The sequence below is a fragment of the Chenopodium quinoa genome, unplaced genomic scaffold (assembly GCF_001683475.1).
Source record: "Chenopodium quinoa cultivar QQ74 unplaced genomic scaffold, ASM168347v1, whole genome shotgun sequence".
Classification (NCBI taxonomy): Eukaryota; Viridiplantae; Streptophyta; class Magnoliopsida; order Caryophyllales; family Amaranthaceae; genus Chenopodium; species Chenopodium quinoa.
The window spans coordinates 2644823-2668282 of NW_018743074.1; the positions used below are offsets into that span (position 1 = coordinate 2644823).

The 23460-nt window shown below is 40.6% G+C and overlaps 2 protein-coding genes across 4 annotated transcripts; one reads left to right on the forward strand and one right to left on the reverse strand.

Moving 5' to 3' along the window:
• The first annotated feature begins 3988 nt into the window (after positions 1-3988).
• Positions 3989-6229, forward strand: LOC110731746 (elicitor-responsive protein 3-like). Of its 2 annotated transcripts, none has more exons than XM_021911644.1 (5): positions 3989-4251; positions 5148-5213; positions 5366-5495; positions 5627-5741; positions 5886-6229. In XM_021911644.1, exons 1-5 carry the CDS (start codon positions 4185-4187, stop codon positions 5946-5948), a joined length of 441 nt encoding a protein of 146 aa, XP_021767336.1. In that variant the 5' UTR covers positions 3989-4184; the 3' UTR covers positions 5949-6229. The 2 variants fall into 2 exon arrangements, with proteins under 2 accessions (XP_021767336.1, XP_021767337.1); XM_021911645.1 differs by having other exon boundaries at positions 5369-5495.
• Positions 6230-6401: 172 nt separating this feature from the next.
• LOC110731745 (digalactosyldiacylglycerol synthase 2, chloroplastic-like) lies at positions 6402-22092 on the reverse strand. 2 transcript variants are annotated; one of them, XM_021911642.1, is made up of 5 exons: positions 21912-22092; positions 10206-10595; positions 9360-9623; positions 7885-8234; positions 6402-7125 (listed from the first exon to the last, which is right to left on the reverse strand). In XM_021911642.1, exons 2-5 carry the CDS (start codon positions 10485-10487, stop codon positions 6606-6608), a joined length of 1416 nt encoding a protein of 471 aa, XP_021767334.1. In that variant the 5' UTR covers positions 10488-10595; positions 21912-22092; the 3' UTR covers positions 6402-6605. The 2 variants fall into 2 exon arrangements, with proteins under 2 accessions (XP_021767334.1, XP_021767335.1); XM_021911643.1 differs by lacking the exon at positions 21912-22092 and adding an exon at positions 11100-11245.
• Positions 22093-23460: the final 1368 nt, after the last annotated feature.

A 23460-nucleotide genomic window follows, 5' to 3' on the forward strand; every position in this document is an offset into this window, starting at 1 on the left:
CTAGCTCCTTAATAAGCCAAAAAAAACGGCTAAAAAACGGCTAGTTTTTTGCCAATTTGCTCCCCAAAAATTCTATAAATACTCACCTCCATTTCATTCCCAAATCACAAAATCACAATCTCTTCTTCTTATCTCTTATATTCTCTAAATCTCTAATAATCCTTATTTTCTTAAATTCTCTAATTATTCTCTTAAATTCTCTAATTATTTTCCTAATATCGGAAAAAATTAAAAAGTTCGTAATCGTAATTAGTGGAGCGTTGAAACACGGTTGTAAGATTTAAACTAATCTTAAATTTATTATTGTTTTATTGTTATTATTAGAATAATCTTGTTTAATTATTATTGTTGTTAATTGTTATTGTTGTTGTTATAATTGTTGTTATTAATTATTATTATTGTTACAATTGTTGTTATTATTTATTTTTGTTGTTATTGTTATTGTTATAGTTGTTGTTATTAATTAATATTATTGATATTTTTATTGTTAAAATTGTTGTTATTAATTATTATTATTATAGTTAACCACTTTTTATTAAAAAATTAATTGTTAATTATGGCATCGAACAACCCATCATCTAGGTCTAGGGGGAAAGGCCGACTTATCCGTAGTAGTAGTTCTAGGGAACCACCAAATACAACGAGCCCCCAAATTACGAGTCAAACCAATGACCCCATTTACTTCCCCCCGGGCTATGAGCCATATAATACGTCGGGATTTCCAACACCACCACTAAACCAATTTCCACTACCACCATACCAATTTCCACCTAATTATATCGGTGATCAACAAAACTATTGTTCTAGCCAAGGTAGCCAAGAAAGTACCTGAATTCCCTCCGGTTCTACCCCTTCTACTGCCACTCCCACTAGTCCCACTACTAACCATCACACACATCATGAATGGTTAACCGAAACTGAGATGCTACTTTTGAAAAACCGAAGGAGTGAGGTATGGCGTTATTTTGTCCTAAGTAAAGATGGTGAACAATGGGCAAAATGTAAAACATGTAATAGTGTATTCACGGCAGTTACCAAAAACGGGACGGGACACTTATCTAGACACATGAAAGCTTGTGCAAAACCAGCTAGTGATCCAACCCAGCCCAAAATTTCCCAATTCCATCCATACGACTTTACATACAACTATGAGAGGGATAGGGATGAACTAGGAAAAATGATAGTACACGCCGAACAACCTTTTCTTTTCTCGGAAAGTGACGCATTCAACACCTACATTAACAAAGCACTACAACCCCAACATAAAAGAATCTCTAGGAAAACCGTTCGTTCCGCCGCAATGAAAAATTTCCTAGAGTACAAAGTCCGGTTACAAGCCGAATTGAGTAACCTTAACTGTAGAATATCTTTAACAGCCGATTCTTGGGATAGTGGTTATAAATATCACTATTTATGTGTGACTTGCCATTGGGTAGATGATCAATGGATGTTACAAAAAAGAATAATACATTTCAAAATGCTGGAATACCCACACACCGGCATTAACATTGCTCACCATTTAATGCAAGCAATAGACGAATACAACCTTCGAGATAAAATGATGTCTATGACTTTTGATAATGCAACCTCTATGACATACACAGCTAATCTTATCAAACAAAACTTAACCGTTGTACTATTAGACGGTGAAGCTCTTCATACTAGATGTGTTTGCCATGTACTTAACTTATGTGTACAGGATGGAGTTCGGGCAATTGGCCCATACTACAGCAAAATCAGAGATGCTATTATGTCTATTAATAGCTCTAACATGAGATACCAAGAATGGAAGAGTTTTCTAAAACAACAAAAGATAAGGGTAATAAAAATTAGAACCGATTGCCCAACTAGGTGGAATTCCACCTATGACATGTTAACAAAGGCAATTGAGTACAAGGGCCCGTTAACATTATTTTACAACCAAAAATTTCCACAAAATGCTTTGTATGATGATGATTGGAATAACTGTGAAAGATATATGCAATTTTTACAGTTATTATATAACATGACGTATTGTTTTTCTACTGTTTACAATCCTTGTGCTCAAAACTTTCTTTCTAATGCATGCTTACTCGCCCAACTTTTCGCTGATCATCGCCATCAAAGTGATTATGATCAGTATCTTCCAGCAATGGAAAAAAAGTGGCGTAAATATTATAGTGAGATTCCTTTGATTTATATTTTTGCTTCCATATTAGATCCTAGGCAAAAGTATGAAAACACATTTATGTTAGTTGACATTTACTTTCAATGCATGTTTCTTGACGATGATGTAGAAAACTATAAGACTAATGTGAAGGATCAGTTTTTTGCTTTATATAGAGTCTATGAAGCCAAATATGGCACCGTTCCTCGCTCAGGGCCTTCCCAACCATCCAAAAACGTAAGTAAGAAGGCCAAACATTTATTTTCACAAGCTACTAACTTTATTTCAAGGTTTTCAGGTGATTCATCAATCAAGAGAACGCAAAGCGACGTCTCGGAGTTGCAGATGTACCTGAGTTACGACTTCACCAAAGGCATGGACGACGATGAGATAAACAGCCTCGACCTCCTTGCATGGTGGAAACAACAAAGCTCGAAGCATCCAACTTTGGCGGCAATGGCACGAGACATTCTTGCTATCCAAGTTTCCTCCGTCGCCTCCGAACGAGCTTTCAGCGCATCCGGAAGGGTTTTAGACGATAAAAGAACAAGTCTATGTAAAGATGCAATGATTGTGATAAATTGTCAATAATAATGTAAACAACTACCAATTCTAGTACTATGCACGGTTACATTATTAGAGTGGTTGGTCTCATTTACGTTTGCATCTTTAATGAGGGTTGATCTAGATATTTTAGGAAAGTATCCAATGAGTCAATGAGATCGACCCGCTTAGGCTCATCACACAAAAATTGTTTCGTACCCTTTTGTGTTTGATTGTTACACTTTTGTGGTTGTGACTTAAAAAAAATAGGAAATCTCTCTCTAAAATAGGTTTAATGGAATAAAATATTCAAGATTGTATAAGTTGTGCTTGTTGGGAAATCAAAGATTATAAAATTGAAGTGATTGGGAAGTCAAACGACACTTGCAAAGCATTCCTAAAAAAACTAAAATATCAATATAAATACATATCACTTTAGAACTAATTACATCATAGATTCGATCAATAAATACCTTAATAAAAAAAAAATTCGTCTGAAGTAATACAATATGTGAGTTAGCAATAATTCGGTTTAAAATTCACTTATGCAGAGTTGTTTGGGTGAAAATACTCATGTGGTTTTCTAGATACTTAGGGGTGTGAGAGCTGAAAAGAGATAAAATAGGAGTGAGGACCATAAAGTATTTCATACTACGCAAAAAAAAAAAAAAAAAAAAAAAAGTAGATATCCAACATAAAAGTAATGCACTTAAAAAAAACGAAAGAAGCATATCAACAGCATGGCAAGGATCGGAACCCTTTTTAGAGTGGGGGGAAGTGTAAGAAAATGTTTGCCCTCAAATTGCCTCTAAGGGATTGATAACAATTCTTACCACTATATGAATTACTTTGTAGAGTAATTCATATAATTGGCCGGAGGTGATCAAGATGGGCCCGATTCGACTTTAGGCAGAAAACATAAAAATTTGGCTTTTTTTTTTTAAGGACGGAGGTTGGACAAGCATTTATACAGGAGTTTTCAAAAACCATAGATTAAAATGATTCCAACAATATAATAGTTGACTCGAGCCAAAACAACACGCGAAATATTACATACATGAACTCGTATCAATTATAGATTTATAGGGGTGACACTATATTTGGTGCTCCTTCCTATATGCTCGGTACCACAAATCTACAATGTAATAGCCGCCCTCGGCAGACGGCTAACTTAATTTTTGGACACATGAAAAGAGAGCCTACCAAATATTTTTTGTAAATTTTTTATTCAAAAAGAATGGTGACAAGCTGGAAAATGGGTCTATAAAAATAATTAAGAGAGACTAATAAATTAAGGTCCCATATAAATCAACTCTGTCTTTGACATTCCCATTCTCTGTTTTCTGTCTCTCCTCGTTTTTTCTCCACACTCGAGAAAAACCAAAAGAGAGACAAAACAATATTCTTCATTAACATTAAATTAAATCCAATTAATTTTATAAATCAAATTTTATAAACCAAAGTTTTTATTTTTATTTTTGGGATTTGAAGAAAAATGGCTCAGGGAAAGCTTGAAGTCCTCCTCGTCTCTGCCAAAGGCCTTGACAACTCTGATTTCCTCTGTAATTTTCTCTCTCTCTTTATTTTTCATTTTATAATTTTTGTTGATCATTTTATATGTATGATTATAATCGATTTTTATCTTTGATTTTGATGTTATGATATCTCTTGATCTCACATTAAGAAAATGAAATGTTGATTTATTAGATTTGAGATTTTGATCAAAGAAAGTTGAGATTTTTATTTGATTAAATGGTGGGCATAATAATAATTAGGACAAGAAATTTGCGATTATGATGAATTGATTTTTTTTATTTTAGGGAAATTATGATGAATTTATTGTTATTTACTTATGATCATAATTTTGTTGGTCAACTTTCTTTCAACCTAACCCACCTCTAATTGCGGGAGAATTTTGATCATCATCTTTTGACCCTCTTTTTGTTAAAGTCTTTACATTTTATTGGCTACATAATGTACTTCGTTATGTCGTTGTACTTGGTGGCTCTCTATAAATCTGCGGAGATGTGAATTTTTTTTCTATTAGGTGAACAAGTTTTTTTCGTTCAAATTCATAACAAACAAAATAAAAATAATAGCTGTTGTCAAAAAAAAAAAAAAAAAAAAATTAATATAATGAACGTGGGCTATTTGGCCATTGATGATATGAAATCATGATTCCTAATTTCTTTCTAGTTTTATTGAGATTTCATTATTTGAGTCTGAATCTTGTCCATACAATACCATCATTTGGAAAAATAAACATTAATATCATTGATTTTTGTTGCAAAGGTAACATGGGGATTTTCTCTAAAGAAAACATTGTGTTCAATAACTACCTTAGCATTAGGTCAAATAACATGGAATCTTTCCACCCCAACAAGCTGTCTCTTATAATTGACATTATATCATACTTATGAATTGGTGAATTGGTTGAATGTTTGTTGATGTAATTCAGCTAGCATGGATCCATATGTCATTCTTACTTGCCGCACTCAAGAACAGAAGAGTAGCATTGCAAAAGGTGCGTCTTAGGCTCTTAGAACTCGAACCAATATGGTCACATAATTCATTTGATGTGCAACTAATTGATAAGTACTAGCCATCCCTTATGTGCAAATAATAATGGAAAAGCCGAAAACTAACTAAGCATGTCATACTGATGAACCATGGCAGCAGATGAAGGGTCAGCCCCGGAATGGAACGAGACATTTTTGTTTACTGTCACAGGACATGTTCCTGAACTCCATCTCAAACTTATGGACAAGGATACCTTTACTGCTGATGATTTTGTTGGCGAGGCTAAGTAAGATAAATAGATAGATATACGTTGTCTGATAGCCTTGATTATAGTCAATAAAAGATTAGAAATCGCGTCTTTTAGTAAGATGAATACTGAAGACAATTTTGAAAATTTTCATCTGTTTGTCATTGCAGCATTCCTCTGAGTGTAGTCTTTGAGGAAGGAAGTCTTCCACCTACATCTTACAATGTAGTCAAAGATGGAGAATTCAAGGGGGAAATCAAAGTCGGACTTACTTTCACTCCCGAGGTAACCACAATAACTTATTGTGACATTATGGTGATGTTCTGTAACCATTTTAACTCCTCACAATTAACTAGTGTGAGATCGTCTCACTTAAGACTCCATCAATATCCCCAATGCGTGATCATTGATCTATATAATTAATCGCAGGCATACCATAGCCGTGGTCTTCCAGAGGAGGAATTCGGATGGAAAGAATCATCATACAACTAAATGAGAGAGTTCTAGCTACTGCAGGTGGTGGTGCAATTTACTTGTTTCTTTGGCATTTCAGCAATCAGAAGACCTCAGACTTACTTTTCTTTACTGCTAGGACAGTTCTTTTTGTCATAATTTTAGATTTCTCTGTTTGTTTCAATTTTGAAGTACTTCACCAATCACCTGAGTAACTGAGTTTGTTTATAAATTATGACTGGGAAAAAGTTTTAATGGAACACATTTCTTCAATATTCAAGATTGTTGGTTAATATAATCTACCTTTTACTTGGTTTCAATTGTTGGTGTAAGTAGAAGAAATTTTTTTATGGAAATTTGCATTCATTTCTTAAAATTAAAAATAAGATAAATATGGATTTGCCATAGGGTTAACTAATGGAAAACTTGAGGTACAAGTTTCCAATCCCGTCAAAAAATGAAACGTTTCTGGAACAAAATGGAAAAAACCGCTGTAAGATTAACACCAGGTTCACTCGCATTAAGATTGTAACAAAAGAATATGTTCTACATGTTAAATTTACAGATGTGGCAACTTCACCCAATAAAGAAAAGAAAATCAAAGTGGTGGAGAATGGGGAGAGAAAGACATACAATTTGTAATGTCTACAACAATACAACAGTTAAACTGAGTCAAGAAAATCAAGCCCGAAAGACTCACTTCCTGCAGCACTGTGCCCCTGAGTTTGTAGGAGAAGGTAATCCCAATTCCTTACATAGTTCATCATCAGGGTGCAAGGTGCCAGGGATAGCACCAAATGCCGTTCGTGTAAACTCAGTACCCGATACTGCATTATGTATGTATGCTGAGGCATCTTCCAATTTTTTCTTCACATTGGAGGAGGACAAGGACGCAAACTTTTTAGAGGATGTTCTAGAGAGTTTGGGGGTTGTCCCTTGATCCAACTCAGCAGCCTTTAGAAATCGTTCTGTTGCAGCTTCCCATGACAACTCGTGCCTCTGTGAATCAGTCAAGGGGGCTGGCTGTTCAGCCAATGCTTTACGTGTTGTTGCAACAAATTCTTCACCATCGCCATACATACGACAGTTAGGGAATTGCTTAAAGAATTCATTAGATGGGTGGTTGGCACACACGACAATCTTTCCCATGGCTAATGCTTCCGCTGTTGTCGTGCAGACTACATCTGTTGTGCTTGGATTGAGGAACACTTTATAACTGAAAATTACAGTGCAACAAAACAAATATAAGAGAAAGGAGTTCCAAAGAACTACAACTTGTAAACTTTACTATTTCGGTAACAGTAAGGGATGCTAAATAATTAATTTGACCATCAATGTCACAAAATCACTGGAGAGAACAACATCATGGTAGAAGCCCGACAACTCAAATACAAATATGGCTACAGAGTACAGACAACATACGACACTAAGAAGCTGTGAATTCCACTAGAATAGGTAGACTGAGCAAGGGCATATGGTGTTTATACTCTATACTATCTAAATAAGAGTATTAGTTGACTCACACCCCCACAAAACTAATGTGGTCTCCTTATTTCGCTAGGTAAGGTCATTGACAAGGCCTCATTCACTTACATCTCTTGGCCTATGCCCTGTTGGCTGTTGCCAACCACTCAAGACTAAGAAGGCCCTTGTAGGAGATTTTCATCCATGAGCTTAAGATCCTTCCAAAAGCATTTAAAGAAAATTAGGGGGAACCACCTCAGCAAGAAATGACCAAGGCATGGGCCACAGGCCTGTACAAGTGTATCGCACACCATCATTTTGCTAGCTTTATGAAAATACTCGATATCAGGTGAGAAAGGAGTTGAATCTACAGCAAATATGAGGTCCTTTTTATTGACAGACAATACAAAAAGAATCTTTCTGGTGAAAACGTTAAAATTGAACCTAATTTATTGTCACTTGCTGAAAACATTGTGAAAATGGGAATATAGGACATGAGGCTAGAACTTACTCATGAAACAAGGGATCAGCATGATCACGTCCAGGATGGACTCGTACAGGCAGTTCCAGTTTCTTAGCTGCTACTTTGACTTCATTAGAGTCCTCCCCATTTCCATAAAGGTCTACTTCCAGACCAACTAGCTCTTTCTGATGGTCTTTAAGAAGCTTAAGCAGCTCCTTGTATCCTTTATTCCAAATCATTTTACCTATGTAATAGGCCCCTTTAGTGAAGGCGGGTTTCCCATCTTCAAGTTCCTCTTTCTTTTTTGTGCCAGTCTCAAGAAATTTGGGATTTACTCCATGGACATTGCATATTATAGATCTTGGAAGGTCCTGAGTGGCTGCAGACAATCGAATTACCTGTTAATGATGAGTCATCACTAAGATTAGAAAGTATAACAAATATGAAATAAATAAATAAATAAATAGTCGAGGTGGCGCATAAAATAGATTGAACAGCCATACATTTCAGATGCATGAACAGGAATTAGTTCGTTCACACTTTACAGGTGACTATACAGAGTCGCAAAACTGCAAGTTCTCCATATTATTGAAGGGAGGAAGTTTAAACATTAAGATGATAAGAGGCAAAATGAATAGTCTCTAATCAGTACTGCAAAGAAAATTTGACTACTGTCTTTCACAGGAAGATTCTGCAGACTACAGTTTGCATAAAGATGGACCCTGGTAAGCTTAAGAGCAAGAAAAATTTCCCTCAATTCACTCATTTTCCACTAGATCTCAAACAACATGATTTATGGTCCCTTTTAGAAGCAAGGGATTGATATCGTTTATACTCAAACCTACCCACTATTAGGCCATCAAAGGGACAACTTCCATCAAGACTTTCAGCTAGTCCTATAAGAATCTCAACATCTACATTATTATGAACTTCTCTAAGGCAATTAAGAGCTTAATGACCTTGTATCAATTAGCTAATATGAAATCAGGCAAATGTGAAAGGCTTCTCGAATCCAAAGAGTCTCCATCTATATATATCCAAAATATCCTTCAGTGTCTAAATGTATTCAGCAGAAAAGACTAATTCTACCAATCTGTGTTAAAAAATATAGAAAAATCTATCCTCAGAATGAAGCAAAAGACAAAAATCAACTCAATACAGTTTGTTTGCTACTGGTATAACTACCAGGCTACCAGTGATGTCGTCCCAATATAAATGTTCACGGACTCACAATTAGCTTACTTTGACCACCAACACCAAATATGAGATAACCTATTATTTTCTAAAGCAAGTAGTAGTGCTGATCAGAATAGAAAATGTATGAGAAACATCTATTAACGCATAAATGACTTAGAGTGGGAAACTATCATTAATAGAAAGATATTGTTCACACCATGCATATGTTGATATTAGTTCTTAATATCATTTACATCCCTTAATATAGAAAAGACTTTACTAAGTTAAGCAATGCAAGTAAAAGAAAACCAATTTTTATGCAAAAGAGCAGAGTCTCAGACATCTACCTTGTCGCAATAGATACCGATTACCCAACTATTTATATGCTTCAGAAGAAATGCTTGGGCAGCATTTTTCTCTCGTCTAACATATTCTAGGTAATTGGTGTGGACAATCCCAATGACCAACCGGAATTTTGCTTTCCATCTTTTTCCATGATGATACCATGTTAGATGCTCAGGTTCCTCAAGGACAGCAATGTCCGCCTCTTCATCTGATATAATTTCAGTAATATCTCCCACAGGAAGAATACTCCTTTTATCTGTAGAAAACTGCAGTAAGGGGGGTCTACAGTTGTTAGTACTAGGGAAAACAAAAACTTTAAATAAGAAATAGATTACTTCCTCAACACCAAATATATCATGCACAAATGTTGCATTTTAGGGAGAAAAATTAGGTATTTAAGGATTCAACAAATGTATACACAGGAGACAGGACACAAATAAAACTTCTGCAACAAAAAACCAATGAAGCAGACATTGACAGCATCATTATGTTTAAAATGGCATTAGGCATGGCTCCATTACTTTCTCCTGTCCTCCCTTCTTCAATAGGTTTCTATAGATTTTGGTATGAGAAATTGATTTATTTAGGGCACAAAATCTCTTTAAGCTATTGAATGGAGCTAGCATACTAACATCAATATATTTAAGCTTGAACGAAACCTACCTAACTGACATCAACATTTCATGCTTGAATGACCCAAACCATACTAACATCAATGTTCTCAAGCTTGAACAAATCCAACCATAATAACATAAAAGTTCGGCTATCATTGACACCACAACAGCAACACTTTGCAGCAGACAAATTACTCATTAGACATAACACATTAGTCTAATAGTAGTACTAACCCTTCCAGGATAAAATTTTATTTCGAACCGAGATATGAATCCAGTCCTGTCTTCAAGCCATTTGCGCACATACGCCTCGTGCTCTAGGGCTGACTTGAATTTTATGTTGTCAGGGTATACAAGTCTTTGATCTTTAAGAGACAACCAAGGAATTACCAGAGTAACCTTTCTCTCCCCATCTTTTGCAAGATAGCAAGCACGAAACAATGGATTTACAGCAGTACCAGTCATCCATGGTAAGCTGGCAGTGGTATATATTGCAATTTGCTGCTTCTTAGTCATTTAGACATCAGCTTGAATGTAGAATAAGAACAATGAGTTATGTAGAAGTGAACTTGGGGCAAACCAAGTTGTCAAGGCTCTCTTTGACAAACCACGATATGGATCAAACTGAAATGGAAAACAGTGATTACAAATTCAGCACTGGTCAAGTTCACCATCAAAAGAAACTAATATAAAATGAAGCCAAATGTAGAAGGCAACAGAGAAGCCACTTGTCATATACAAGTATCATGCTTGACTAATTGACTATTTGACTGTGACCATGTCTGTGGCAGCAAAATTCACAACTCAACTCAAGGCTTCCCTCCTGACCCCAAAATCCCAAATCCCTCTTCCGGATCCAATTTGTGGCAACTAAGGGGTCATTTGGTTGAATCATTTGGAATGGGTTGCAATGGAGTTAGAATCCATTCCATCTAGTTTTTTGTTTGGTTGAGACTTTTAGTAATGGAATCTCATACCCAAGGGGTTCTAACTCCCTCACATACCCATGGAATCTCATACCCACCTCTTCCCCTAAGATTCACAATCCATTCTATTAATGAAGGATAGAATCCATTCCAACAATAAAACCAAACAACTTTGGACTAGTATGGGTTTTAGAATCCATACCTCTCTAGTATGAGATTGCATATCAATCCATTCCAACTTGATGAACCAAACACCCCCTAAATCTAATAACTGCTTATTACGACCTTAGCTGGCATCATCCATTCAAATGACACAGCTAGTTTGCATCTTTGTCTTAAGCCTCACGTACTGCCAACTGATTAGGGGATTTTTATCCACCAAGCGCCGTTTGACAAGTGGACCAACCAGGTTCCGCCACGCGTCCTCCACGGACCACTTAAGACACGCCACGTGTCCACCCATGCCAAATGGGACAACCGGCCATCAAGGCCCATTTCAGTCTAGAAGCCCGATCGGCCCTAGGTTTACCTTAAACCTAGAGAGTTGCACGCTTCCCAAGGCTATAAATACTCGATTAATCCTCATTAATCAAGGGACCGGATAATTAACAGAACAGAGGAGAAACATTACGGAACACACTAATAACCGGCTGATCTCGCTAGCAAAGCAGATTACCTACATTAAATACTCTCACCTAGAGAGACCTTATTACTTTAATTTCTGTATTAATTACTCCTTAATCAGGTACTAACTTGACCGTTGGAGGCGGAGCTCTCAGGAGTCTCCGTTATTTTGCAGGTACAGGCGTCCGGTTCCAGTCTCGGAATTGTAACTCTCCCGCAGGACATCAGAAAACCCCGAAACATTTGGCGCCGTCTGTGGGGAGAGTACTTCAGAGATGGCATCCAAGTCTGTACCGACCCCAGAAGAGAGGCGTCCCCTAGACGACCCTCAAGTTCAGTCGGACCATGATACCGAAAGTGAATTTGAAGTTGAAACTCATACAGCTCCAGACGGGACCCTAAGGGCCCGCCGTACCCGTCATACTGAAATAAGGGAACGGGAGTATCTTCAAACAGGAAGCGAGCCAGCAGGCGCACCGCTTGCTCGGCAACAGCCGACTGATGGGTCTGCTCCCATCACAAGGAACGAACTCATGACCTTCATGAGGGGATTCAAGGGAGAGATCCAAGAGTTGATCAACAAAAAACCGCCTGCTTCAGTCAAAGAGCAGGCGGCCAAAAAACCTTCCACTTCACTGAAGAGGAAGCCAGTTCAAGGGCGAGAGGCGACTCCCCATCCTAAATCTAAGAAGCGGGAGCCGTCTGCTCTTGATTTCACAAAACTCCGTTATCCTACGGGAAATAGGAAACCGGTTCGTCATATTCAGGCGGACGGGTCAAGGCAAACGTTCACAGATGCTCGGCACCTGCTAGAGCAGAAGAAGAGTGACCGATTATCAGAGTCGGCTTCTACTTCAAATTTTCAGGACAGTTTGCGAAATGCCTCGATGAGGCCAACTCAGTCGTACCATGAGAGTCAGTCAGGCGGCACCTCCCGTCAGTCTGGCTTTCATAGTGCGCAGGCGGTACCAAATTTACCATTTGTGCCGCAACAACAATATTTTATGCAGCCACCTCCATTTGGTGGACCTGCAGCAAAAAACGTCCAACCTATGGACTGGCAGCTACGGCTGCTTAGACTTGGTGAACAGCCGTCGGCCTTCTCCAAGGAAATTACTGAAGCCGCTCAGCCGGCCAAAGTAAAAAATGTTTTAGTAGGCGCCTATGATGGCACTACTAACCCGGAAGACCATCTGATGGCATTCACCAACCTGATGTACCTTCAAGGGTTGGATGATCCCACTTGGTGCAAGTGTTTCCCAGCAACTCTCAAGGGAATTGCACAGCAATGGTTCGGCAACCTGCCGACTGGTTGTGTAAACAGTTTCAGGACGCTTGCTTACTTATTTGCCTCCAACTTTGCAATGAACATCCCTGCGAAGAAAACGACCCTTGATTTGGGAACAATTCAGCAGGGTGAAAAGGAGGGGCTTCGTTCCTACATCAGGCGGTTCAACCTGATGAGAATACAGATTCAAGGGTTACCGGATGAGGTAGCTTATACTGACTTTTTTAGAGGTCTCAAAGACGGGTCTACCTTCAAATTTGATTTAGTTCGAAAAAGGGTGGCGACTCTTCAAGAGGCCTTGATTGAAGCAGAAGCCTATATACAGGCGACTGATCTGTGTACAATGAAACAGTCGGACGGGAAGAGGTTCGACAATAGAGAAGGACGACAGAAACAGTCGTCCAACAAAGATGAAAAAAGAAAAGGGGTCTGGGCGGCTGATTCCTCTAAACAGCCGGCCAAGAAGAAAAAGGAATTCAAACCATACTCCCCAAAGTATGTGTTTAACAAGGATAACCAGTTTATCCTAAAAGAAATAAAGGGACGGCTCTCAATTGAGAAACCGCTCCCCATGAAGGGTTCTGCGAGCAACCGGAACCAAGACAAAATCTGTGCTTATCATGATGACATTGGTCATCACACCAACGACTGCATTAGTCTCATGCGGTACCTAGACCGCTTGGCTGATCAAGGTGATCTTGACACTTATGTCAAGAAATCTACGGGGAATACTTCCTCAAAAAAGCAGTCGGCCAAAAAGGATCAACAGGCCGACAGTTCCGATACAGATGATGCAGTCGTCTACACCATTGCAGGCGGCTTCTCAGGAGGCGGCCCCACTATTAGGGGCAACAAAGATAATATAAGGCGGTTAGATGTAAATTCCGTTCACCAAGAACGACCGTCCAAATATATATTTCCTGAGATTGTCATCACTGAAGAGGATCTAGGAGGAATAAGGGGGCCGCATGACGACCCTCTCGTTATTGAATGTAAAGTGGCCAACCAGAGAGTTGGTCGAATCCTCATAGATACTGGGAGCTCTTCAGATCTCATCAGCAGCAAATGTCTGTCAAAACTGAAATATCAGACGGACTGCATACATCCGGCCTCCCACCCTTTAATAGGGTTTGGAGGAGGAGTCGTCCACCCACTGGGACGAGTTGATCTACCCGTCCGCCTGGGCGAAAAAGGGGAAGGACGACACATGGTAGTCCGATTCCTAGTTGTAGAGGAACTCTCTGCCTACAACATGATTCTGGGTCGCCCAACCCTGAATAGTGCCAAGGCTGTTATAATCCCGTCACTTATGCTGCTTAAGTTTGAAAGGGACAATGGAACAGTCGGCTCCCTAAGGGGAGATCAGAGGATGGCCCGAGAGTGCTATCTCTCGGATGTCAAACCCACTGCTAAGGCCACTGGGTCAAGTGGAGAAAAAACAGACCTTGACAATGTCAAGGAAAGTGCGCCTGTTCAAGAAACAGGCGACAGAAAAAGAAAGGCGTCCCAGACAGAGTCCGCCAGAAAGGCAAGAAAATAGCAATCATTGGCAGAGGACCGGCCGGATGAGTTCCGCCCTCAGCCGGCTGGTGAGCATACGGACCTGATATTAGACGACTCCCGCCCTGACCGAACAGTCAAAGTTGGGACGACTGCTCTGAGAAACCTTGGTGATGACTTTCACAACCTGTTGAAAGAATACAAGGACATCTTTGCATTTGAAGTCCATGAAATGCCAGGCATTAGTCCTGATCTGGCAGTACACAAACTCGCTGTGGATCCGAAAAAGAAGCCGGTACGGCAAAAGAAGCGGAACCATGGTGAAGAAAGAGGTCAGGCGGCCGCCGCCGAAGTCAAAAAATTACTTGATGCAGGGTTCATTCGGCAATGTTACTTCCCAGATTGGGTTGCAAATGTGGTACTTGTTAAAAAGCCGAATGGCACCTGGCGAATGTGTGTAGACTACACAGACTTGAACAAGGCGTGCCCCAAAGACAGTTACCCTCTGCCCAAAATTGATAACCTGGTCGACTCAACAGCCGGCCATGCCTTGATGAGTTTTATGGACGCCTATTCTGGTTTTCATCAAATTCCTTTGTGGAAGAAAGATCAGGAGAAGACGGCCTTCGTCACTGATCAGGGATTATACTGTTATACGGTCATGCCGTTTGGTCTTAAGAATGCCCCGGCTACATTCCAACGAATGATAAACACAGTGTTCTTTGATCAGATTGGGAGAAACGTCGAGGCATACATTGATGATATGATTGTTAAGACTAAACTTCAGAAAGATCATCTGACGGACCTCCGAGAAACTTTCGCCACACTCAGGCGGCACCATGTCATGCTCAATCCCAAGAAATGTGTATTTGGAGTTGAGTCTGGGAAATTTCTCGGATTCCTTATCAACCAGAGAGGAATAGAGGCGAACCCTGAGAAGGTACAGGCGGTCATTGACATGCAGTCGCCTCGTACCGTCCGAGAGGTTCAGAAGTTAACAGGTTATCTGGCGGCCTTGGGAAGATTTCTAAGCCGATCAGGCGACAAATGCCTATACTTTTTCCAGGCAATTAAGAAAAAGGCAAGGTTTGAATGGGGGCCGGATGCTGAGGCCGCCTTCCAGAAATTAAAGGTTCACTTGCATTCCTTGCCAAGGCTGGTCAGCCCTTTGCCCAAAGAAAATCTCTACATGTACCTGGCCGTCTCTGATCATGCGTTAAGCGCGGTGCTCCTTGCTGAAAGGGACGGCTGTCAACTTCCGGTCTACTTTGTCAGTCACGTACTGAAAAATGCCGAGTTGAGGTATCCCCTAGTGGAGAAATTTGGTCTTGCACTCTTCATGGCTGTTAAAAAATTGAAGCCCTACTTTCTGGCACATGCAGTCGTCGTGTATACCGACCAACCGATCAAACGGCCCCTTACCACCATGGAGTCCTCCGGACGAATGATCAAATGGGCCATAGAAATGCAGAGTCTCTAAGTTACTTTCGAGCCTAGAAAAGCAGTGAAGGGGCAAGCCTTTGCTGACTTTATTGTAGAGATGACTCGTCCTCCTGACTCTCAAGTTCCAGACCAAGTCTGGAAGGTATATGTGGACGGAAGCTCTACTATTCAATTTTGTATTACGAGGGGCATGCCGTCTGTACCTTTACAGTCGGCTACTCTCCATTGAGTTTCACTCTTTATCTTTACAGGGGCACGCCGTCTGTTCCATTACAGTCGGCTACTCTCCCTCGAGTATTTTACTCAATCAGACCAGGCGCCTAGTCAACTGATCTAACTTTTAAAAACTAATCCGACCTGTCCCAACATTATAGCAGGCGTCCGGCGGCATCCATTCGGATGAAATTCGTCGCAGAGAGCAGCTCCCTTTTGGGTGGAACATTGTTCTATAAACTAATTACACGGCACCTATACGACTGTCCCAAAGGGCAACCACGTAGCCGTTTTTGAGACAAGGATAACTCTATCACTAACCAAACCAGTGGTAGCAGTTGACATCTGAGTCAGATGACCGCCTGTATTACTTGGGATAAATGCAGGGGGTACCTATTGAGTTAATAGCCAACAAACATTGGCGAATCAAGGGGTCTAGCCGGCCTATGCCGCCTGGTACCTCTACTTCTCAAACAAAAGTGACGGCGACTGAGTAACTCCAAAGTTAACTCATAGTCACTCCTTCAAATTTGGTATGGAACCTAAAAAGTTTGAGTCGTCCGCCTGTTTTATACAAACAAGGGCACTCGAACCCCTATTCCTACTGGATAACCTATTGAGTAAATAGCCAACAAACATTGGTAAATCAAGGGGTCTAGCCGGCCTACGCCGCCTGATACCTTTACTACTCAATCAAGATTGTGACGAAGACTAAGTAACTCCTATGTTAACTTAATAGTCACTCAAACTTAGTACTGAGCCTAAAAGGTACGAGTCGTCCACTTGTTTTTAATAAACAAAGGCTCTCAACCAATACTCTTGCTAGGTTAACAAATAACAAATTAGAGGCCAACATTGGCAATAAAGGGAAACAACCGGTACCCGCCGCTTGTTTTCCTACTTAAATTCCTTGGCTACTTGGTAATTCTATTTACTTGGTCAAATTGAATAAAGAGTTCGAATACCGATTGATTAAATGGCCGACTGATCATCTATCCTGGAAACAGACAACCAGTCGTCCAGGGGCATAGGCGGCATACTTACTATTTGTACCTGTCTTAACGTTCGGCCATGCACAACAGTCTGTCTAGTGAGCAAATTTCAAATACTTGGACAAATTTGAACAAAAACAAAAAATTTGATTAAAATGAGCCGGCCATAAAAGACCAGCAGAATATTCAAAACCCCGGCCCCCTGGCCGGGTAATTACAAAGCAAACGGCACGCAGGCCGTGAAAAAAAAAAAAAAATATACTTAAAGCTTAAGAAGGGGGCAGTTCAGTATCAGCAGCAGCCGCCTGGTCAGCACTCTTCTTGCTGGACCCGGCCTTAGCTGCATCATCTTTTGATGCCTTACCCCCAAGTGGCACAAGCGCCACAACCGGCTCTTCCTCCTCCAACGCAACGTCCATCGCCTCTTCTTCAGCAGCCGCCAGGATCTGTTGATTATATATTTCCGAACACTGGCGGTACGTTCTTTCCCATGAGGCAAAGTCGGCACTGGGGAACAGTCGTTCCCAGGTCATGCGTTGGATTTGGGCGGAGTCTTCCACCATCTCCCGGACGAGCTCTTGTTTCTCTTGCTCGGCCTTGTCCGAGAGCTCTTGGGTAAGACTCTTCTCCTGGTTCACCAGGCGTTCTTTTACGTTAGCCAAAGATTTCTCCATGGCTTCGTAAGAGTGCATTTTCTGACGAAGGGGCTTCAGCTCGGCTTTAAGTTTGGTGACGGTCCCCTCCAGCTCGTCAACCTTCTTTTGGGCCGCCTCTAGCTGAGCCCGAACAGCGGCGGTCGCCTGCGCCTGATAATAAAGAAGATCAATGGTCAGTACTTCATTTTGGGCAATTTGAAACATTGCTTTATCACAGCTGGAGGCGGCCATAGCCTTTGCGGCCTTTACCTCTTTGTTTTTCCGATCAATCGGCTTGCGAAGGCTGTTGACTCGGAGCAGGGCCTAAGTACAAAGAAAAACAGGCGTCAGTTTCCAATCATAAGGGTTAACAGGCGTCCTGGAACTTCAAAAGGGTATACCTCAGCTAGGATCCCCGAAATTCCATCGAGGTCAAGGGTGCCGGCACCCTTGACCGCCTCCCTGTCAGAGGGAGGAACTACTTTAACCATTGACTTGGCTACCTCAACCAAGTCAAGTCCCTGGGGGCCGGCTGCATTAAGCAGAAGGAAAAACAAGTTAGACCTAATCAAGAAGGAAGCAAGAGTGAGTTTTTACAAGCAAGGGTCCATACATCTAGGCGGCCCCGCTTGGGTTTTTGAAGAAGTGGCCGGCTGCTTCTCAGCCGCCACTGTTTTCCTGGAAGACCCAGGAGAGCTTGCAACAGTCGTCCTCCGGGCCTTGGGGTCCGGCTGTTGCGAGGAAGAAGCCCTTGGAGTGCCAGACTGAAAACAAAAAGAGTTAGTATATGCATAATACAACTAAAAGGAGAAGAGTTTTCAAAGCTTACCAAGGGTGCCTCCTTGCTGGGGGAGTCGGCATACGACTGCTTCATTAGCGAGACCCGCAGCATGGCCGCCGCAGTCTTAGATGCTGTTATTTTACTCATGGCGTCGGCTGAAAGAAATAAACAGCAAAGTTAGTAAAAATCCCAAGTAAACAAGGCGTGAAAAAACAGAGTATTCGTCAGGCCGGCTACCTCTAGAGCACCGACTGCCGAGGCCACAGGCGGCCAAGAAGTACTCATCATAGAGCCACTTGAAGCTCGGGACGCAGTGTAGGGGTACTTGCTCTCGTACCCCTGAAGTAGAGTTCACCCTAGTCTCTACTTTGAAGAGTCCTTTGTCTAGGATCTCTCTTTTAGCCTTTGGGGGAACAGGCGGCATGCTGCGGCCGCCTGCAAGAAGAGGCGGATCCCTGTTCCACTTGTTAAATCGTTTGTTCAGCTCCGTGTCTGAACTCTCGATAATAAGGAAGGTGTTCCGCCAATCCTTCCATTTGTTTGCCTTACCTCTCGTCATGAGGTAACCCCTGTGGCTTGTTAGTTGATACCAGCCGGTACCTCCCGACTTAGGGGTCCGGCTGAGATAGTTCATGTGGGCGAAAGCCTCAAAACTTGGCTCCACCCCGTTCAGTTCGCACCCGGCCACATAGCCGAGTACGTTTACCCAAGAGTTGGGGGCTAACTGCCATAACCCCAGATCATACCCATCTAAAATCCGCTGAACAGCCGGATGTAATGGGAAGCGCAGACCAGCTTTGATGGCCGCCACATAGCAGCCAAAACAGCCGTCACCATAGCTGGTACCAGCCGGCCAGACGACAGTATCTTCTGGATCCGGCACAAACAGTAAATACTCCGGGCTCATTTTGTGGTTAGCAATAAAGCTCGCCACGTTGTCTCGCATGGTTGCGATCCGGCCCCGGGGCACCCTGCAGTAGTAGGGGGTGTTTTCCTCTCTGTAAGAGGCGGACGGCTCTGCCCAATTATCCCCCTTCTCCACTGCATGGGAACTTCTCGCCTCTTGTAGGCGGTTATGTTTTTCTTCTGAGTCAGAAGAACTATGGTCAGAAGAACTATGGTCAGAAGAGCTGGAATCGGACTCGTCCCCTGACGAGTCCGAAGAGGACGACTCCTCCCCTCTCCTAGAGGGGCCCGCCTCCTCTCCCTTAGAAGGAGCAGAAGGTAAATTAGACATGTCCACGGTTAGATGAGAAGGGAACACCTTGGTCCCTCTCTCAGAACTGTCAGCTTGACAGTCGCCTCGTTCCACATCTGGCGCCTGGTCAGATGTTTCGCTAAGGAGTACCCTTTGGGAGGAGCCGTCTGAGTTTGATATTCTAGCAGTCTTTTTTGTTCTGGCCATCACGTTCTGCATAGACACAGATTCAGTCGGACTTTGTATAAAGGGCAAAGATGGGTCCAGAAAAGGGCAGGCGGCACTCCTAGTCCTAGATTCAGCCGTCCCCGGTGACCGGCTGATCACTAACTTAGGGCGTGTCGTGTGCTTCCATGGTGCCATTTCAAAAAATAAAAAGAAAATTAAGAGTAAGAGAACTGAGTTACCTGAACGGATGACAGTTGATGAAGTCCTGAAAGTTCGGGTCAGTCGGCTTGTCAGAACAGGCGGTAGGCAGAAAAAGTCCGAAAATGTCAGAGCAAGTTCAGGGGTCCGAATGTTCTCGCAAAAATTCTCAAATGTGAAAATGACCGAAGTCAGCACTTCCTTTTATAGGCAAAATGAGAAGGCGAAGGGTCGCCTCCGAATTCAAATTTGGGCGGGAGAGTCTCCCGGCCGTCTGCAAGGTGACACCTGTAACGGGCCGTCGCCTGTCACCGTGCGACACCTGTCACAGGCGACACGTGACCAGTCGCGTGCCACCTGTGAGGGGCAAATGATTAGGGGATTTTTATCCACCAAGCGCCGTTTGACAAGTGGACCAACCAGGTTCCGCCACGCGTCCTCCACGGACCACTTAAGACACGCCACGTGTCCACCCATGCCAAATGGGACAACCGGCCATCAAGGCCCATTTCAGTCTAGAAGCCCGATCGGCCCTAGGTTTACCTTAAACCTAGAGAGTTGCACGCTTCCCAAGGCTATAAATACTCGATTAATCCTCATTAATCAAGGGACCGGATAATTAACAGAACAGAGGAGAAACATTACGGAACACACTAATAACCGGCTGATCTCGCTAGCAAAGCAGATTACCTACATTAAATACTCTCACCTAGAGAGACCTTATTACTTTAATTTCTGTATTAATTACTCCTTAATCAGGTACTAACTTGACCGTTGGAGGCGGAGCTCTCAGGAGTCTCCGTTATTTTGCAGGTACAGGCGTCCGGTTCCAGTCTCGGAATTGTAACTCTCCCGCAGGACATCAGAAAACCCCGAAACACCAACCTTGATCATTATTGGCATGCAGGGTATATTTGATCTGTATCGCAATTATCCCTTTTTTTTCATAACCTACAAATTAGTTAGAGTTGTGATAATAGATGCTAAAATATCCTCAAAAGCCCTTCCATGAGAACCACTCTCGCAGAAGCATTTAAACTTACTGCACATAAAGCACGTCATCAATATGTATGAAACTGTCATATGATGAACTTCAATATTCTGCTTCATCTTATCTCTATTTAAACTTTTATCGATAATGCAGCTTCAATCACTGGGCATCACACTTAAGACTACTCCCACAAAAAATAAACATACTTCTCATCTTAGATTTTCATTTCGCATAGCCCAAAGTTTCCATACTGCCTCCAGAGTCCAGTTTCCTACAAATGGCCTTGGATGTGGATAATTGGTCATCACTAATGTAGTAAGGTGTGCTAGTTTTTGTACTAGGCTTGCTAATTCAATTATCCACCAATTTCATAACAAAATATCATAGCATTTCCCCAACAATTCAAACCAAAATCACTAATACTTTCATAGCAAAAAAACCAACATAGCATTTGTCCAAACTCTCAAGAATCACCATTATTTTTCCAACTCACCCAAAAGTTCACTGTTCACTTCTTCCTTGAAACCTAAGTGCAAATGATTTACCCCTATTCCATTAATTATTCTTTCCTAAAACCCATGCCAATTACATGCTTAAACACCCATTTCAACACTCAGGACAAACTATTGAAACATTCAAAATCAAAACTGACATGTCAAATCCCCGAATCAGCATATATGAGTTCTTTCAAAACCTTAAATTGTTCATACATACTTTAATGCTTGCTTCAATACCTTAAATTATTCAAAAATACTGCAATAAAAATAAAGAAAATCATATTTAGCAAATGAAAATACCAACTTTCTAACAAAACCCTTTGAATCAATCCTCAAAATTCCCAAAATAAAACAACCCCGCATATAAAATACCAAAAAAAACACAACCCCATCTTACAAAACGAAGTTTACAGGTTTCAATTTCATCCAATTTTAGGAACAATCAAAATTAACACTAAGAAAGCTTTAAGAAGTTAAAAATTGTACCAGTAATTCGTCCAAATTTTGGAAGATTTATGAAGAGTCAGCTTCACTCTTGATCTTCCAAGCTGAGAAAAATAGGAGAGATAAAATGAGAAAGTTTTGCTTGACCAGAGGTTGATTTATATACAACGAAGAAGAAGAAAGAATCTGCTGTATATTTTGGATGGTATAAATAAATAAATAAAAATGAAAAGAAGTAAACGTTACTCAACCGAATATTCGTTGCTAAGATTGGTCGTTGGCTCGTTGCCCACATGTTTACCTTCTGTTCTTGCATGGGCCCATTACATGAACTTTCCCAAGTTAGTACAATTCTATTTTTATCACACCTCTACCCAAATAACGAAAATTTGTAAGAAAGTGTAAGGATTAAAATGCTTAGAAGGGATGGTATTAACTCAATCAAGGTATTCCGTTTGAGCTTGAGAATGCATTAACACTTGTTAGTAGAACTTTTCATCTACTCCGGCTAAGAGTAATTGGAGACGGACCCAACTAAAATTCGAATTAGCAAGAACCTAGTGGATTTTGTATTACCACGTTTGTTAGCATAAAAAAAAAAAAAAAAAAAAAATTATAATGATGTAAACTTGTAGTTTAACATAATATCACTTCTCGTGTTTTGAGATTTCTTGTGTATGTTTCTTATTTCTTCCATCTAATAGTCTATCGGTCTATCCTTGAAATAGGAAATAGGAGTACTTTTAAACTTTCATTGGTTCATCCATAATATAGGGGTACCTTTAGAATCGTGGATTCAATCCAATCTCGAAAAGTTTAATATTTAGTATAATTTCACTTCTTGTGTTTTTTTTTGCTCTCTCTCTCTCTCACTCTCTCTCTCTCTCTCATCAAGTTAGGTTGGGTTTATTTGTAGATCCACTATACTAAGTATATTGTACTATCCCTGTTTCGTAATAATCTTAACACTTTCCTTTTAGGTGTGATTCATAATAATTGTAACACTTCCTTATTTGGTAAGGATCCACTATTATCTTACTAACCCCACTTTTCACAAATATTTTATTATATCTCTCTCCTACCAACTTCACTTACACTACTTTTTTTGGGAATTCATGACAAAATCACACGTAGATTGGTGTAATTAATATTAATTTATCCTCAAAATTATTTTCCTATTATTATTTGCCCAATTGCATTATTTTATTAAAGCCTACAAGCCTACCTTATATTTTTTCTTAAACTATTTATACTCCCTATCGGTGTGATTATTACAAAACGAAGGGAATAAGTAAATACTCTCTCCGTATTATTTTTTTTAATTTATTTATTTTTTTTTATTTGCATCACTTGGGAATGCACAAAGTTTTAGAAGAGTAATATAATATTGTGAGTGGGTAAATAAATTATTATAGGAAAAGTAAGATGAGGGTCATGAAAGAGAAAGTATGTAAGAGATGATACATATTTTTATTATTTAAGTGGGGACCACGGTAGAGAAAAATGATAAAATATTATGAGTGGGATTTAAAAAGAAAGAGAAATAATAAAATATAATACGAGTATAAAAAAAAAGTGATACATTTTAAAA